We start from the raw sequence: 18,295 nt of genomic DNA, 5'->3' as shown, positions 1-18,295 counted from the left end.
GATTATATGCTGAAAGTCTTGTAGATTAACTCAAGACTTGAGGGACTCCCCAAGCCTCTTGGTGTTAAATTTTTATCAGCATGGCCTGCACTTGTAGGTAGAAGGAATGTTTTGTAGAAATTCAGTTGAACAAAGATGGTGCAAGAGTTTTTGCTGATATCATTGAGGATACCTTAAGGGTTCAGGGAACTACTAGTTAGGGGGAGAAGAGTAATACAGACACCCATTTATCTAACGATAGGGGTCAGAGTAACACACATCTCAAGAATTGTTTGTTGCCACAACAGCTAAATTTGGAAAGATTTTTTATTAATATTATTATTAGCTATATGGTGCAAGGAAGTCTGAGGCTTATGCTGCACCAGCCAAAAAAAAATTCCCAAGTTACCCAGAGAGAGAGAGAGAGAGAGAGAGAGAGAGAGAGAGAGAGAGAGAGAGAGACAGAAGTGAAAGGGAATCACCAAGAAAGAGAAGAATGATGATATCCAGCTCAGGACCCTGGGTGTGCCAAGCTCATACTCACCAGATGTGAGCCCCTGGTGTTCTGGGGGTGGCAATATTTCAGACGTTACCATCCTCAAAAGATAAAACTAGGGAAACAAGCCTAAATAACTAAGCCACGAAGATAAAGAATTAAATAATTAAGCTAAGTAGATAAAGCTAGGGAAAAGATTAAATAACTTAAAGGGGTGTGTCAGGGTAGAAAATTATAGAAGAATACTTAGTCTTAACTGTGTCTACAATAATGTAAGGAGTGCTGTCAATAAAAGGGATGAATTCACACTTCTGGTTAGGGCAACTAATGCTGATCTAATACGACTAATGGAAAGTAGTGTCACCAGGAAACTGGAGATGATGAGTTTCACTGTGGTATGTATAATGTGTAGGAAGGACAGGGAAGACAGAAGGGGTGGTGGGGTCACACTTCTTATCAAAAGTGGCCTGAGCATGAAAAGATCTTTGCTGAGTCAGAAGTTATGCCTACCAGCATAAAATCTGTGTGATGTGAGTTAGATGAAAGCAAAGGGAGAATGGGAGTAATCTATAGACCAGAAATAAGAGAGATGGTGTGTGTGTGTGAGAGAGGTGTGACAAAGTTTCTAGAATAATTTTGTTTCTGTAAAAGTGGTCGCCCTGTAAACCGTCACATCCTCCCGCTGTGTAGCCTGAACCTGCCTCTACCTGCATGCAAAGAGTAAACGTCGTCAGTTGTTTTAGTCATTGTACAAGTTGGTTTGTGTAAAGATGTGTTTGAGTTCCGTGTTACATGAAAAATGGAATGCAATTTAGAGCAAAGAATTATAATAAAATTTTTGGTGAAAGGTGGCAAATCGTCAACGGATATTTATGAAAAGTTGACCAGAGTTTATGGAAATGATACCATGTCGAAACCATGCATTTTCAATTGGCAGCTAGCAGTTTTCCGGCCCACCTAACACTGCCTCAATAGCATCAGCAAATATTCTTGCACCCTTTCTATTTAAGTGTATCCCATCCCTCTAGAAGCAATCTCTCCTGTTAACAAGTACAGTCCAGGCTGAAAAAAAATTCTACCCCTTGAGCCTTGCATAATCTTTCCAGGGCCGAACTGATCGACAAGGCTCTCATCATATATTCCCTCCTATCGTGTCTGGGCAGAATTGCAGACACTTTCAAATTCAACCCTAATTCTCGGCTTTTGTTCAACAGTGACCTGTACTTGTTAAGTAATTCTGCCGGTTTTTTTTTTTTTTTTTTTAGGAGCATTAGCAACTAAGGCCATATTGCTCCGGGATATGCGGTGGTCATTCCCTGAATGACCTTTCCGCATCCTCCGTATTTGGTGGTGACGGGCTCGAACCCCGGTCTAATCAAGAAGCGTGTGCTACGCACTGCTGCTCCTTCCCACCTGGCTACGGAGGCGCCGAAATTCTGCCGGTCTCTTACTCTTAATATCATTAGTGCCAACGTGTACAACTATATCACCTTTTGTGCCCTTAAAAGATGATATTCGCTCTACAACGTCATCAACCTTTGCCCCTGGCAGACATACCCTGGTCCTGTTCCACCTATCCTTTTTACAAAGCATTAGCTTTGTAAAAAGCTAACATGCTAACAAAGCTAAAGGCTACAAAGCCTTTAGCCAGCGGGTGGTTAATTGCTGGAACAAACTTCCATCTGTTGTTGTGGAAGTTGACAGGTTAAATAAATTTAAGGAGGAACTGGACAGGCATTTGGAGGGAATGGTGTGATTTTTTTTTTTTTTTGGCTGATGCTGCATAAGCTCATACACTTGCTTTCTTGCATCATATGCCACTACTACTACTACTACTACTATAAAAGAAATTTTTCAGCAGACATAAAGAGGTGATTATCCTGTTGTATATGTCAATATCTAGGCTGAATCTTGAATACTGAATACAGCTTTGGAAGCTCCATTTTAGAAAGGATGCAGATCTGTAGTAATTGGTGAAAAGAAGAGAAAAGCAAGATTGGTAAGAGGCATGAAAAGGCACTCTTATGTGGGCTCTGTAAATTGCAGTAACCGAAACAAAGGTTCATTAAGGAGACGTGACTGGAGTGTTCAAGGCCTTAAATGGGTTGAATAAACTAAATGCTGATGTTTTCCTTACTTTGGTTTGAATGATAGAAACAAGAGGAGAGATTTTAAATTAGAAAAGGATGGTTTTTGGAAAGAATGCGCAGAAATTTGCCTTCAGCAGGAGAGTAATTGTTAGAATAAACTTCCACCTGGTGTTGTGAAAGCAGATAACTTTAATAAATTGAGAAAAAAAAAATAAAAATACTGGACAAATTATTAGAAGTGGCAGGCAAATAAAGTGGATATTTTTTATGACTGATATACTGTATAAGCTCACTGCTTTGCACCATTTTGTCATATTGACAAAATGGTGCAAAGCAGTGCAATTTTTCAATTCCTTTTTTCAACATATTGAAAAAATTGTAACTTGAAGTGGGGATGAAATTCTGGGGTTTTGAAAAGATGTGGTTTAAACTAAGTAATAATTAAACACTATTCAGTCATTATTGGCAGATCTCAAGGAAGTTTGGGAATCAACTGCCAAAAAAAGTATAACATATGTATTAACTTAGCTATATACAAATGTGCAAACAATTTATACCACATCAATATAATAAACAGAAATTTTACAGCTATCCTAAAATTTTTTGAAACTATATTTTAATAAAATATATAAAAAAACATTTACCTCCTTGGACTTTATTTTCATAAAGTTTATCTTTGGGTTTTGAGCTTTCTTGTTCCCAGCCATCCTTACAAATTGAATCATTATCAGATCCTGATGGTGGTGGTGGGGGTAGTGAAGTAGTCATACTGTTCATGGAAGGTTTGCTTATGTTTTTGAAAAAGTCATTGCCATGCCGAGGAAAGTTTTCAAGATCATCTGCTGCACTACCATAGCTGCGCACCGTGTCAAAGTTATTCAGTGCATTCACTGAATCTTGAGTACTGGGTGTATAGGAGGCAGGACGAGGTGGCAAAGGTGGAGTTGTGAATGCAGTTGCCTCTAAATTGCTTATTTTACTAATTCTGTTCAAGTTATCTTTGTCTATAACTGCATTTTTCATAAGGAAATCATTGGGTGAACTGTCCAATAATTCATTATTAGGTCTCATCTGTTGGCGTTTATGCCTGTAACGCCAACAGCATACCAAAACCATTGCTAATAAAAGAATAAAGGCAACAACAAGAGAAATACCCACAATCTCCTCTATTGTAGTATTCCAACTTGATGAAGTAATTGATGTAGTGAATCTCTGGTCACCACATATAGGTCCAGTCATATTAGGTGGGCACTGACACTGGAAAGATCCATGCAAATTTAAACAAGTGGCACCAACAGCACAGGGAGTAGACTGGCACTCATCTACGTCATACTGACACAATTCACCACGATATCCATGGCACTTGCATATGGGACCAAAAGTACTTTCTTCGCAATTACCCCCATTGTGACAGGGATTTGGATTACAGTAGCGACCATAATCGCATCTCTTTCCACTCAGGCCAGGAATACAATCACAATGATAGTTATTGTTGAGATTGTGACATGTACCACCATTTAAACAAGGACTTGAAGCACACGGATTGGTATCAATTTCACACCAAGTTCCAAGAAAGCGAGGAAGGCACTGGCATATAAATGTATTACCAGTGGCCTGGCAAGATCCACCATTCTGACAAGGCTGACTGCCACATATGCCCGGATCATACAGCACACCACAATGGAAGTCTATGTTTGTAAATCTAAGAAATATAAAACCAAATAATATAATATCTGAATTCATTGTAACTTAAAAGTACAATAAAATCCTGGTTATCCAAAAAATTAGGACTAGTCAGTTATTTTCAGATAATTAATTATAAAAGCCACCACATAACAAAAATTAATGAAAGAAATTATAATAAGCTGCAGAAAAAACTGATTAGTAGACTGTGCAAGGTTTGTTCAAAAATGCCACATAGGTAGGAAAAAATTTATTACTAATGTCCAGTTGGTACTCTCCTCCATTTTTGAACACTTTTGTTAAACTGTCCAAAAAAATTATTATCGTTCATCAAACTGTATAGATAAAACCTCCTGTTTATGGAAAGTTAAAATGGACTATACAAATAAAAATTTAATGAACAAGCATAAAAAAATCTAAGAAGACTGATGTGAAAAAAGTCTATGAAAAAAGACAAAGAGGCTAGGTAGATTACATTGGTCAACACGCAAAAAGTTACAAAAATGAAAATACCCAATCTTGACCAATTTTGTGCTGCTGAACACGAAAATCACATTAAAATTTGTTGATTGGCTCTTGTTTTCGAATTATAGTGGGGGGGGGATCTTATATTAGCCAGTTACTCTACATTATCAACTGTGGCTCTCGGCAAAACGCATGGCAACACCACAGTTTCAGTACCACCATGCTCTTATCATGTGATCGCCAACTATCGCTTCAAATGAGTCTTCAACTCTGTTGCAGTAATCCTTGAATAAGGCTAGGTACTGAGTGATTTGTTCTCAGTTAACGGTTGTTCTCTATGAGATTCCTACTTTTTTTTACAGTATTTATGTCGCATAAGATTTATGCCCTGTAATTGTGTGAATAGACCGGATGACTTCTGTTATGTATAAGAAGAAGTCACATTAGCTTCAAGAAAGCATCCCTTAACTTGAGCCATAAAAAAAAAAAACGCATGTGTACCCTGTATGCACAAAAGATGTTTTATGTGAAAACATCTTTAACGAAAATCAGAACCATTTTAAAATAAAACAGCTAGAACCGAAGTCATGTAACATTTTATGCTCACAACTGCTACTTACTCTACTGAATCAACATTAGTGACATTAGTGTCACATTCATACTAAATACGAAATATTTAGTATGAATGTGTAATGCTTTATGCACATGCCCACTACTTATGCTACCAAATTAATGTTTGGAAGAGGTTAGTGAAATCCAAGCCAATAGCCTAATTATCCATTTGATTGTAGCCATTTGTTGAATTGCAACAATACAAGTATTTATATTGTTGCAATCCACATTTTTGTTACATTCCATTGTTAAGGTGCCGCTATAGATGTTTTCACATCAGTAATTTTCTGAGTAGTGAAAGGAACTGAATGCCACTCTGCTACAGCCTTTGTGTTCAATGATGCCGAAGTCAAATGCAGAACGTTATCGAGAGTATTGAGCAAGCCAATCTAACAAAATAAATATGGAGGTAGCAATGGTGTGTGAGAACAACAAAGATTATTGAGATTGCGTAAAAGATAAACAGAAAATCAAGCATTGGATTTAGCAGTGCCTTCAACCAGTAATTCTGCTCCACCCAACAATAATGTACCCAAAGTGAATGTTAATTATGTACAATGGAACATTTCTCCAATTGTAGAGCAGATGAGTTTAACTCATTAACCTCCTTTTCTTTACACTGACTACTATTTACATAATAATGCACATAGAGAGTCTGAAAGGATATTTATGAAAAATGATTTCTGTTCTGTATGCTACATTTGCAATCGACTATGGTTTGGAAACGACACAAATGAACCAGCTGCTAAAGATGCACCATTGATACGCACTGCATTTTCCTATGTTGACATCGACAGAATCCTTGTGTGTAAGAGCTGCAGAGAATCACTTAAGAGCAACACCATTCCAGCACTAAGTCGAACGGCTTTGTCTACCCAAAAATTCCATCACATTTACCAAAGTAGGATTTAGAGACAGAGACTTATTTCTCCCCGCTTACTGTTCATGCAAATAAGGCACATGAGACACACATACGAACAATATGGCATTCGGGGCCAAGTGATGTTTCAGTCACCACGAATGTGTCTGTTTCAATCCAACACGATGGTCCATCGCTTGCCAAGGAAGATTGACTAAAGCAGGCACTTTGATCACTTGACTCAGAATGTCGTATTGTCCATATGTGTCTCAGGTACTTTATTTGTGTATATAAAATGCAAGAAAATACACAAGTCCAGCTATTTGATCAGGTTAGTAAGAAAGCCAGTGGTCAAAGCATGGCTTCAATGTTTGGTCGACACGCCTATCGATTGTATCAAATCACAACAGATCAGTCACCCTTTGATGACAGTCACATGGAAATTAATTTAGCTAAAGACAACATAAGCAAAGCAGTTCCGATCGAGGAAAGTCTCATTGCCCAACAGCAAACGTTGTTGTGGAGCGACAATAAATATCTTAGAATCGCCCCAGGAGAAACTAACACAATGCAGAGCTTACTGTTTGACAAGCACACAGAGGAACTGTCCTTTCCCAACATTTACCTTGAAAAATTCAGAACGTTCAAAGAGAATTTACGTGCGATTCTGTTCATGACACTCTGTGTGAGTCTGTTCAACAAGCGAGCTCAGACGATCTGACCAATGCGGTGTTGCTCCATATCATCTCCTCTACATGGCAATGAAAATAATGAGATTGAGGGGAGAGACTTTGATGGTGGCTTTCAAATACATAGGTAAAGATACAAAATTGACCCGCAAGTAAGTTTGATTATTATTATTATTATTAGCTATATGGTGAAAGGAAGCCTGTGGCTTATGCTGCAGGCACCTCCGTAACTAGGTGGGGAAGAGCAGCAGTGCGTAGCACACGCTTCTTGATTAGACCGGGGTTCGAGCCCGTGCCAACCAAATACGGAGGATGCGGAAAGGTCAGAGAATGACCATTGCATATCCCTGGAGCAATATGGCCTTAGTTGCTAATGCTCTTAAAAACCAAATAACAAACAAGCTTATGCTGCACCAGCCAAAAAAAAAAAAAAAAAATTCCCGAATTACCCTAAGAGAGAGAGAGAGAGAGAGAGAGAGAGAGAGAGAGAGAGAGAGAGAGAGAGAGAGAGAGAGAGAGAGAGAGAGTGAGTGAGTGTCATAAGTAGAAGTAAATCACCAAGAAAGAGAAGAATGATGATATCCAGCTCAGGATCCTGGGTGTGCCAAGCCCATACTCACCAGATGTGAGCCCCTGGGGTTCATCCAAAGGATACATTAATAGCTGTACTGAAACAATTTGGCTTTCCTAATGACAGTTCTGAACTTGACTTACTACTAGGCTCAACGTAAATGCGATCTATTTGCTATGATTACACAGCTTGGCAGCTTGGTAAACCTACAATGTTCTTGACTGTGAGTGCCAATGAAACTGGTTGGCTGTGCAATGCGAGCGACATTTACTTCATGCAGAAGGTGACGCTAGTGGACAAAGATGCTAAGTTGTGCGATATTCTTCAAGAAGATTGTGGGTGTAATTATGAACATATTGCAGTCAAAATGTTATAGCCTGTTTGGTCAATTTTACGTGGTCAACTTTTTCAAGTGCATATAGATTTTCAACATCACAGTAGTCCACACGTGCACATTTTGCTGTGGCACAATAACACTTCCAAAGATCCTTTGGGTGAGAACAAAGAAGACACCATCGCAATGATTGATAAGTTAGTGTCTGTCTCCGCTAGCGATGATTCGGGGAGCATCAAGATTCAAACTGACAAATATACATTCACGTGATGCAAGATAATAACTGCAGATAAATGAAGATGTGTGAATTTGCAGCCCCATTCTGCCTTGTCGCACAAAGGGTACTTAAAATTGACAAAATAGTGTTGCAAAATTGTCATTTCCGATTTGTCGATAAAAAACTGGAAATGGTGTCAAATGATGTCATTTCTGTCATTGACACCTCTTTCGTCCCCTTGGAATTCACCATTCTGTCGTGAATTTGCTACAAGTCATTTCCAGTTTGTCGCAAAATCATGCCAAATTGGTTTTACTTCAGTTTAAAATTTAGTAGGTGCTGCCAAAGATGTTTTCACATCAAAAAGGCCTACTTCTTGAACTTTGGGTGTAAAGTAGATGACCAAGATAAGAACTGGGCTCCACACATATGCAGCACTATTTGTTCATCAAAACTCAACACGTGGGTGAATCGAAAAGGGTGTTTTATGCCTTTCACAGTGCCCATGATACGGGAGCCAACAAATCATGTCACAGACTGTTACTTCTGTATGATGACTCCTATCAGAAAAGGGATAACAATGAAGAGAAAGTGGACAGTGACGTATCCAAATATACCATCTGCAATTCACCCCATGCCTTACGGTAAAGTACTACCTATTCCTGAACAACTCAACCAGTTTCTGTACACTCTGAAGATGAAGACACTAATGAACATGAATTTGATATATACAAAGAAGTACAGTAGCCAACTATGTCATGGATTTACCATTTTGTCCAAACTTTTATCCTTCTGGACCACATAAGATTAGAGAAAGCGATCTTAATGACCTTATCAGGGATCTTGAACTGCTGAAGAATATGGCAGAGCTTTTGGCCTTGAGGCTACAACAGTAGAATCTTTTAGATCATTCTATGAAAGACAACATTTCATACTCAAAATAAAGACTATGATAATTTCTATAAACAGGTGAACTTGCTGTTTGTAAAGCTGTTGGTGGTCTAATGGCAGCAATGAACATGAGAGATGCTCCTGAAGAATGGCAACTATTTAAGAAGTTTCTAAAGTTAGCCTTAAGGCTGTGTTATTATGCAATTTACATTGCATAATAATACCTCTTGAATAATACCTTTAATACCGCTTGCATATGCCGTCCACAAAAAAGAAATACATACAGACATGGAGAATGTCCTCTTAGGTGTACACTATCAGATATGTGGCGATTTAAAGGTAATCGTCATTTTATTAGGACTAGAAAAGTGTTACACTAAGTATTGTTGCTTTCTCTGTGAGTGGGATAGTTATTCCAGCGATATGCACTACAAGGAGAGGAGCTGACCTCAATGAAAATCATTAACATCTGAGATGTAGCATTTGAACCTCTAGTAAATCCAAATAAAGTTTTGCTTTCCCCACTCCACATAACTGGGGCTCATGAAAAATTTTGTGAAGGCTTTGAAAATGAACAGTCCTGCATTCACATACTTGCAAGAGAAATTCTCAAGGCTTAGTACAGAGAAGATTAAGGCGAGCCACGAGTAAGGCAACTTTTCAAAGACAAACAGTTCAAATGTGCCCTTAGTGATAGCGAGAAATCAGCGTGGAAAGCCTTTCCAAATGTTTCAACTGGTTTTTGAGGAAATCTTATTTAAAGCCGGCAACTACAGGCAGCTTGTGGAAGCTCTCATTACTTCTCACGAAAAACTGGGGTGCAACATGCCATTGAAGTGCATTTCTTGTGCTCATACCTGGATTGCTTCTTGCCAAATTGTGGTGCTGTCAGAAATGAACATGGTGAGCGCTTCCATCAAGACATCGCAGCAATGGAACAAAAATACAAAAGCAAATGGAATTCCACCATGTTAGCTGATTATTGTTGGATGGTATACCTTGTATAAATATAAAAAACTACTTTTTTTCGAAAAAAAGAGCCAATCTGCCATTTTAAGCACTATTTTCATGTTTAGCACCCCAATATCTATAAAGTAAACTTACTTTCGTGTTTGTAACAAGATATGACCCAAAATTTGTTGTTCACTGTTATCCATGGCAGTTCTAGAAAAAACAATCACCACACCAATGTGACGTATAAAATTGTTTTTTTTTTTTTTTTTTAAAGTGCCTACAGACTGAAATTTACTACTACAGTTAATTTTTATTCATGGTTATTTATTTAATGGTAAATTTGTACTTTTTTTAAAGTTTACAGTTCAAAGTTTTTGTGAATCATAGCATGATTCATATTATACGTAAGTTATACAAATAAATGTACTCTTGATTTTTATATTCATTCTTATGTGATAGTTTTGTTTCTTACAGTGAAATTATGGAAAAATAAAAGCAAGAAAAAAAAAATAATAATAAATAAATAAATAAATAAATAAAATTTCAGATAACCAGAATTCTATTGCATAACAATTTTATTTTCAAATAATGAGAGGAATTACCTCAATATGTGCATGTAGGACATTTCTTCACCAACACTCTTCTTGAATTTAAATGAATATTAAAATAATGAAATGAATTCTACCCTCTGAGGCAAACCATTAGTGATCCAATATACCCAGTATCTGTGGTCGGAGAGCTCTAAACCAGTCACAAAAATATACATCAGAACTGCAATGAACAATAGATGACATTGTGTATATAAATTAAAATGAACATAAATAACTTCCAAAAATCCTAAAACCTTATTTACTTTCCTTAGGAAAGTAAATAGGATTTCTTTAATACTTTCAAATACTTTAATACTTTTAAATATTTTTTATTACTTTAATAAGGTTACTTTCACACTTTCCTTAGGAAAGTAAATAAGGTTTTAGAATTTTTGGAAGTTATTTATATTCATTTTAATTAATAGACACAATGTCTTCTCCCACTTGTTGTCGTTCGTTGGAGTTGTGATGTATTTTGGTGATGGGTTTACAGCTCTCAGACAATGGATACTGGGCACACTGGATTGCTAATGGTTTGCCTCTGAGAGTAGAATTCATTTTGTTATTTTAATATTAGTTTAAATTCATGGAGAGTGCTAGTGAAGAAACATGTTACATGCATATACTGAGGTAATTCTTCTCATTATTTAGAAAATTGATTAATAACATAGGACATACTGAGCCTTGTTGCTCTTTTGTTTACTAACTATAACAATTTTATATATACTAATGACAACAAAAATATTACAGCTAATAAAAACCAACAGGAACCACAAATCAAAAGGGTGCATTTACCTTGTGTTTACAACTTTGTGATAAATGTAATCAACATCCATCAGAAATTCACAACTGCCGTTAAGCTGACAATTAGTAATTTTTGAGTGTAAGATCACCTTTTAGAAAGTTACAAAGAGCAAAAAATATTTTTATATTTTTCAATGAAGAATTTTCATGATTGCTGACTTCACGGTAAGAAACTCCATCATTAAGAAGGATTTAACAATAACACTACCAAGTGGAGCTCAGAAGATTAATGGGATATTTGTTAATTTAATTATAATTAATGATATTTCTAACCAGAATTAAAATATTATCAATGTTATTAGCTTAAAACATTAATATGGGTATAAAAATAATCTTCTCACTAAAAAACAAAAATTTGAAATAAAATATTTCTCAGAATGTGTAATTCACTTCAATCAAAAGTACATAAACAAATCAACAAATTACACAGAAGGCAAAAAGAAAGAGAATATATCTCTAGAAAATATTGATATATTGAATATATCAATATTTTATACTATATTAACAGGACTCTTATGTAGTCCTTATTTTAAGATAAAAGTAGCTGAGTCTAGGGCTTACAATACTGAGATACTGGGGATCCCGGTCTTGATACAAAAATAGCGGTTTTTCAGTACTAATTTAAACAATGATTATCCATGATTTATTCACATAAAGGTTATAAAATTGACAACAAGAAATCATTAATACTACTGAATTTGCAAATGAGGGATTGTTATACACAATACCAATACAACGGAAGCCTGAAAATGCCATGAAACTGTAAGACATAAAATGTTATAAATATATTAATAGTGAGTATAGTGTGTGTGGAAGTAAAGCACTTAAGGAATAATGAAAACATCATTATGGAAATATTTCCATTAGTGGGAGTAGGCCTGGTAAGGCAATTAAGGAATATGGTGAACAATGGTACGGCAGGTGCAGAAGGGTTAAAATTAAAAGCTTCTGAACAATAGTTTAATCCCTCTAATACACCGCTACATGAGGATGCGACACTTAGTACATTTTGGAGAAGGGTGTCGGTATGAAGCAGTTCAAAGGTATTGTGAACAGGTGATCTTGAGGTAAAAGTGAAAGCATTTTGTTGTGTGGGAAAAATATTCTGTTTTTCCCACCAAAGGAAGAAGAGTGAGTTTAAAGAATAACACCATGATTGGGTCAGGTTTAAATTAGATAAGGGGAGATACGTAAATGGGTGCAAATCCCAGAGGGGTTTGCACATAAGCTTGCATATAAAAAAAGTAGTACAAGGGGGCGATTGTAACTTGCAATCAATTCAATAAATAAATGGGAAGGAAATAAATAAGGTGCTTGCACCAAAAGAGGAGTTTGTGGTTGTTGTTCGGAGGGGTTGCAGACTTACAGTAGTAGTTCTTGGTTCAGTTCGGGTCCAGTTCTGGGAGCGTCCAACTATATAGCGAAGGGTTCCACCGAGCATGTTCCTGTGCTAGAAGTTAATCTGGAAGTTGAATAACAAGCCAGTCAGATAGTGCCCTGCTTCATTATTGCTGTTGTAATTTCCTTCAGTATTAACAGAGAACTGTTCTCGAAATAAGACAGTACTGGAAGAGCTATACAGCAGAGATGCAGAGTTCAACTAAGGAGAGAGAGAGATCACTGCACTCCGTGGAAGGAACCTGCACAAAGGAATCCCACCATGAAAGAGAAGGAAGGTAAGTCCTCTGACCTGTATTGTTATGGAAATGGTACTTAGATAAAGTGGGAGATTATTTTAGAGTAAGGTTGAAGTTGAGGAAACAAGGAAATGTTTAGTAATGAGTTAGTTTATTCGTTGAAGTTGTAAAGAAAATTGATATTGCTAAATTAAGAGAGAGAGATTATATGGAATTGTTAGCATTAAGTTAGTAACTTATGGATTGCTGTTGTGAAGAGAATTGATATTGGTGATTAAGAGAAATATGAGGAAGTGATTAAGATTGAATTAGTTTAGTGTTTTAAGCTATAGAGACAGTTGAGATTGTTAATTAATAAAATGAATAGATTAGATGTAAATGAACACTAGTTATGTATTGTAAGTAATTTGTATGATAAATAACTTTTGTTTTATATTTGTGTCATTGCTTTTGAGAAACCGACAGCTCACATATAATATATATACTCGGGCGTGGGGGGAATATCCCTCAGCTCGTAGAAATTTTCATTTTTTAATGCAGTCAGGTAGCTTGTGGGGCTTAGTGCTTGAGGGGAGTTGCTGTACGAAAATCATAACAATGACCACTGACTGCAATACTAAGGTACAGGGAAATAAAAATTAAAAAATAAATAAATAACCCCCCCACAACTTAGATTTTGTTTAACTGTCAGTCCCTTTCTTTCGTTAATACGGATACAGTGCCATAAAAAGTCAAAAAGGAAATAAGATTTTTTGAAGATGAGGGAATAAGGTGGGGGGGGGGGTTAAACTGCAACTCGTCTACAACTATCTCAGTACAAAGCACCAACCAGCATCATCAATCAGAATCCAAAAGGACGTTTTCTGCCACTAATTAAATATGTATCAAAATTACATCCAGCTGAAAGGATAACAAACACTATTGAGTTTCTTAAGAACTCACTTTATTTGGACAGGTAGTGTGGATGCTTTTTTTTTTTGTTTTTAGAATAACTGTATGTTTAATAATTTTTGCTAGAATATTTATTATTGTAATAAAAGTTCGATTTAAAACGTGAATTCAAGTAATTACTTGTTTTTTTTCTTACTTGATTGCACCTTACTGTCATCAGAATTTATTGCAAAAAATATTTTTTTTGGAATACCGGTATCATAAATTAAAAATACCGAAATACCGGTATTAAGATTTTGACCGGTATTGTGAGCCCTAGTTGAGTAATTTTTTTGTTTTGTTTTTGAAGCTTAGGCTTTAGGCTCTCATAAAAAGTAAATTTTAAACTTTGGTTTAGATTACTATTAGAAATAATACCTTTTTGTACTGCAATAACTATTGTAATTAGGGTACAGGAACTTCCTCACCTGTACTTAAAAGTTCTATTTATATTGCAGCATGAACACAGGTCAGGAGAGATTACAGCTAGTGAAAAGAATATTATCATTCACTTTAGTATTTTGTGATCACATAGATTTAAACTACAGTCAAATGAAATGCATGCACTACTTCTGCATTTACCAATCAGCTACATCCAAATGGATTTACACCATTTTACCACAATGATGATAAAATGCGAGGTTCAAAGTGGTTTGGCAGCAGTCTAAAAAATGGAAAGCCATGGGCAGGGAGGGTAGAAGTGCTAAGAAGCTGAAATCTAGAGCTAATTTGGAATTTTTCATTCATGGTTTCAACACTTTTGAATTACTTCATTTACTTTCACTGTCAAGAACTTCAATGACTAGCTTCAATGGCATAATGGTTCTGCAAATTGCAGTATCCGGAGACTAGGCAGCTGCAAGGTGATCTGATGGAGGTATATAAAGCCTTGAATGGTTTGAGCAAGCTCAATGCTTACTCAAATTGGGATTCTTCTTCTTGCTCAGATCACACACACCTGAGGGGCATAAATTCAAATTGAAGAAAGACAGTTGCAGAACAGTTGTGCAGAAATTTGCATTTAGCCAGTGAGTGGTTGTTTGCTGGAACAAACTTCGATCTGTTGTTGTGGAAGAATAACTGGACAAACATTTGGAGCGAATGAATGGGTGAAATAGAAAGGTTTTTTTTTTTTTTTTTTTTTTGGCTGGTGCTGTGTAAGCTTGGTTTCTTGCATCATAAGCCTCTATTAATGCTAATGCCTACAATACTTTTCCTTACAAGGAGACATACTAGCCAGCTTCCATACAGAGTAAATGTTTACCAAAATTCTCCTCAATGCAGCTCCCTTGGCATATGGTATCAAAACAGAAACATACTATTTCTCTAAAGTCAACTTCTATTACCGACATCATTAATCTCACAGATCTATCAGCCCAGTCTTATTTTCAATTTCAGAGATAGTTCTAGCTCCAAAGAAGTCAATAAAGATGGACAACCCACTGTTATCCCATCTTGCAGAGGTTTTCATGCTGACTTTAGACACAATATCTTCACGTATATGCTAGAATCAGTTAAGGTTTGTCAATGATGTATTCATAATCTGGGCCATGACAAAAATGACTGCGAGTTTTGAGTCCCACTTTAAAATATAAATGGATAACTACATCCTTTTTCCAGATATAGTTATCATGAATACAGATACTATTTCCACTTCCATTTCTGTAAATCTATAGAAATGATAGAAATTTAGGGATGTTCACATCCCTAAATTTCTGTTCCAACTATTCGGTCTCAGTAAAAGAAAGTATTGTCAGGGGCTTCACCTTGAGGGTACTCAAAATCTCCACAATGTGTTGAGAAGGAGCTACAACAATTTCTCCAGACCATTCAATGTCCTGGGATGGGATGGTAGGAGGGAGTATTTATGCTTATTACTAAGAAGATACAACACAGAAATAAAATTTCAAGAAGTGCAGGCAATATCTAACAATACCTGAAAGCAAGGTCTTCCTCTACTGCAGTAGGGATTGCATATTACAATTTTAGATGAAACTAAAAGCACACCTAAAAGAAAAACATGCTAACCACATAAAACATGGCAATACAGCAGCAAGAAAATGTGGCCTTCGAAGCACCATAATACAAGTTCTTCTCCAATCCCACAAGTATTAACAGGGGAGACTTGCATCTTCTCCCTACTAGCTATATCTCTTCCTCATCCCAATGCTAATTCTCCCCCCCACCCACTGCTGACTATTCTTGCCTTCAGTGTCTACCATATTCAACCTATAGGTAACTAGTGAGGAAACCACCACAGTGCTGCCCCTCTCAGGAGTTCAGAGGTCAGCTAGGATAGCAAAGAAAAGAAGGCAAAACCTCTCCAAATCTCCTGTTTTCTCCACCTAGAGGCCATCACAAGGTTATCCCTAATTCTTAAATTAGAGAACACTAGTAATTAATTATTGTCTTTGTTTCAGGACTTGCAGTAACTCACTTGCAAGTTTCCTTAGTAGGTTCCTTGCCAATACAAGTTTTAAATTCTTTGTTGTGTAATATTCTCCTGTATATCATTCTTTGTTATGTTATATTCTCCTGCATACCATGTAAAACTCATCAAGTGAGTTTTCTAAACATACATAGGTTATGGGAACTGTTTCAAATAATGGCAAACAGTGGAGTGAGTTTCTTTAAGTAATTTAAAAAAAGTAAGTTTAAAACTTAAGTTTTTCTTTAAATAAGTTTAAAAAAAAATTAAAACTTAGTACACCAAGGGGCACTTTAATAGGCATGTTTTAATAGCTTTAATGGCTAATTTAATAGTTTCATGAAATAGAGTGCTCCTTTGGTAATAGCATCACGTGTTTGTACCTTGGAGTCTGCAAGCCTGTTGGAGTTTTTACATGACTGTCTTGAGTGTATTGAGATTGGTCCAACAAGGCTGGTTGGTGCTGGGTAACAGAAAGGCTGCAGTCAGTCATATAACAAACAAGTATCTTTGGTTACCTAGTAGCAACCAAAGAAGCATTTCAGAATGCACAACTCACTAGGCAGTGGAAGACTGGAAAAGCAGGCGCCTCCATAGCCAGGTGGGAGGAGTAGCAGTGCGTAGCACACGCTTCTTGATTAGACCGGGGTTCGAGCCCGTGACAGCCAAATACGGAGGATGCGGAAAGTTTAGGGAATGACCACCGCATATCCCCGGAGCAATATGGCCTTAGTTGCTAATGCTCCTAAAAACCAAATAACAAACAAACAAACAAACAAACATAACTCCACAATATGAGAGATGCCAGACAAGTGTTCTTGTTTATACTCTGGCATGACCAGTGGAGTTTACAATAAATTATCAGTACGAATATTAATTTATTTATCACAGGCTTGAACCCTGGTCCACTCAAAGAGCGCGTGCCATTGCACTCTCGCTCCTGACCACTCGGTTACGTGATGGTATCCGTCGAGAATAAGTAACATTAGTCTTCTCTACTGACAAAGTATTGCTTATTCAAGGTAGTGCAATATTAGGGCAACTCATATGAAGGCGTTCTCAATATGAGATGTAACAAAAACGATGCTATTTCACCTACTTTGGTGATTTACTATGAACTAAAATGATGCTTTGCATTAAATTGTTTGTCTTGTAAGTTTCTTGTAGTCTGAGGCTTTCAGCCTAAACCCCTTTTTAACCAAATGGTATTTGTTTATCGTTTTCAGGAAAAATATCATTAAAATCTCATCAGTCTCTGAGGATCTGCTGTAAAGTAAATTAATTAGAGGAACACAGATGAGATGAGGAAGGTATTTGTCATTTTTTCAAGTACAATGGGTATTCAATGATAAGGTGTTTTACTGTGAATTGAGCTTGGCAGATTCTGCATAGTGGAGGATTATCCCATGTGAGTAGGTAACTATGAGTCACCTACTCACATGGGAGGTGGGTATGCTCAATTTGCAGTGTAGCAAGTACAACTTCTTCCTTCCTATTCCCTCTTAGGCTTGATGGCCACTACTTGTGATCGTTTTTAATCTGAAACAGTTTATTGCTTTTGTTCTCCTGCCAAATGGATAGTCATTTTTTTTTTCTACTGATACATTATATGTTTGTTTGTAATCGGTGTAATGGTGTCTGATGTTATGTGACTTGCATGCTTAGCAGAAAAATCTGCTTGTTCATTTCCTGTGATTCCAGCCTGTCATGCCCAGGTATCCAACATAAGATTATATTTTGCCTGTTTGCAAGAAGCTTTGCTAAATTTATTTGAATTCATTGTAAAAAGGGATGACTGGAAGGAAGTTTACACTGAAGAGCAGATATGGTGCTTAAGGAATCGGTAATAGATAATGGTTTGAAGGTATGAAGACCGTTTTACATTTTATAAAGCCATCAGAATAGCATATAGTTCTACAGTGTAAGCGCTGCACTCCAAAGGGAGCGAAGATATTGTAATATTTGGTAGAACTATAGCTGCACCAACTTTGCTGTCTGTCTTGGAGCTGATGGCGTAAATTTGGGTGAAATTAGATAATTGAAAACAGTGAGCCGCATGGATTTAC

The 18,295-nt window shown here is 36.7% G+C and overlaps 1 protein-coding gene across 1 annotated transcript in view; it reads right to left on the bottom strand.

The window, feature by feature from the left end:
* Window positions 1–18,295, bottom strand: part of LOC150076295 (fat-like cadherin-related tumor suppressor homolog) — a 780,225-nt gene that overhangs the window by 56,863 nt on the left and 705,067 nt on the right. Inside the window, exon 31 of the mRNA XM_090387312.1 lies at window positions 3,210–4,267. Coding sequence (XP_090243438.1) covers window positions 3,210–4,267 — 1,058 coding nt within the window. The remainder of the gene's footprint in view (window positions 1–3,209; window positions 4,268–18,295) is intronic.

Source organism: Mastigoproctus giganteus, chromosome 13, assembly GCF_048544385.1.
Source record: "Mastigoproctus giganteus isolate SK-2022 chromosome 13, ASM4854438v1, whole genome shotgun sequence".
Classification (NCBI taxonomy): Eukaryota; Metazoa; Arthropoda; class Arachnida; order Uropygi; family Thelyphonidae; genus Mastigoproctus; species Mastigoproctus giganteus.
The sequence above is the reverse complement of the archived record's forward strand: the minus strand, read 5'-3'. Positions and strand labels throughout refer to the sequence as shown.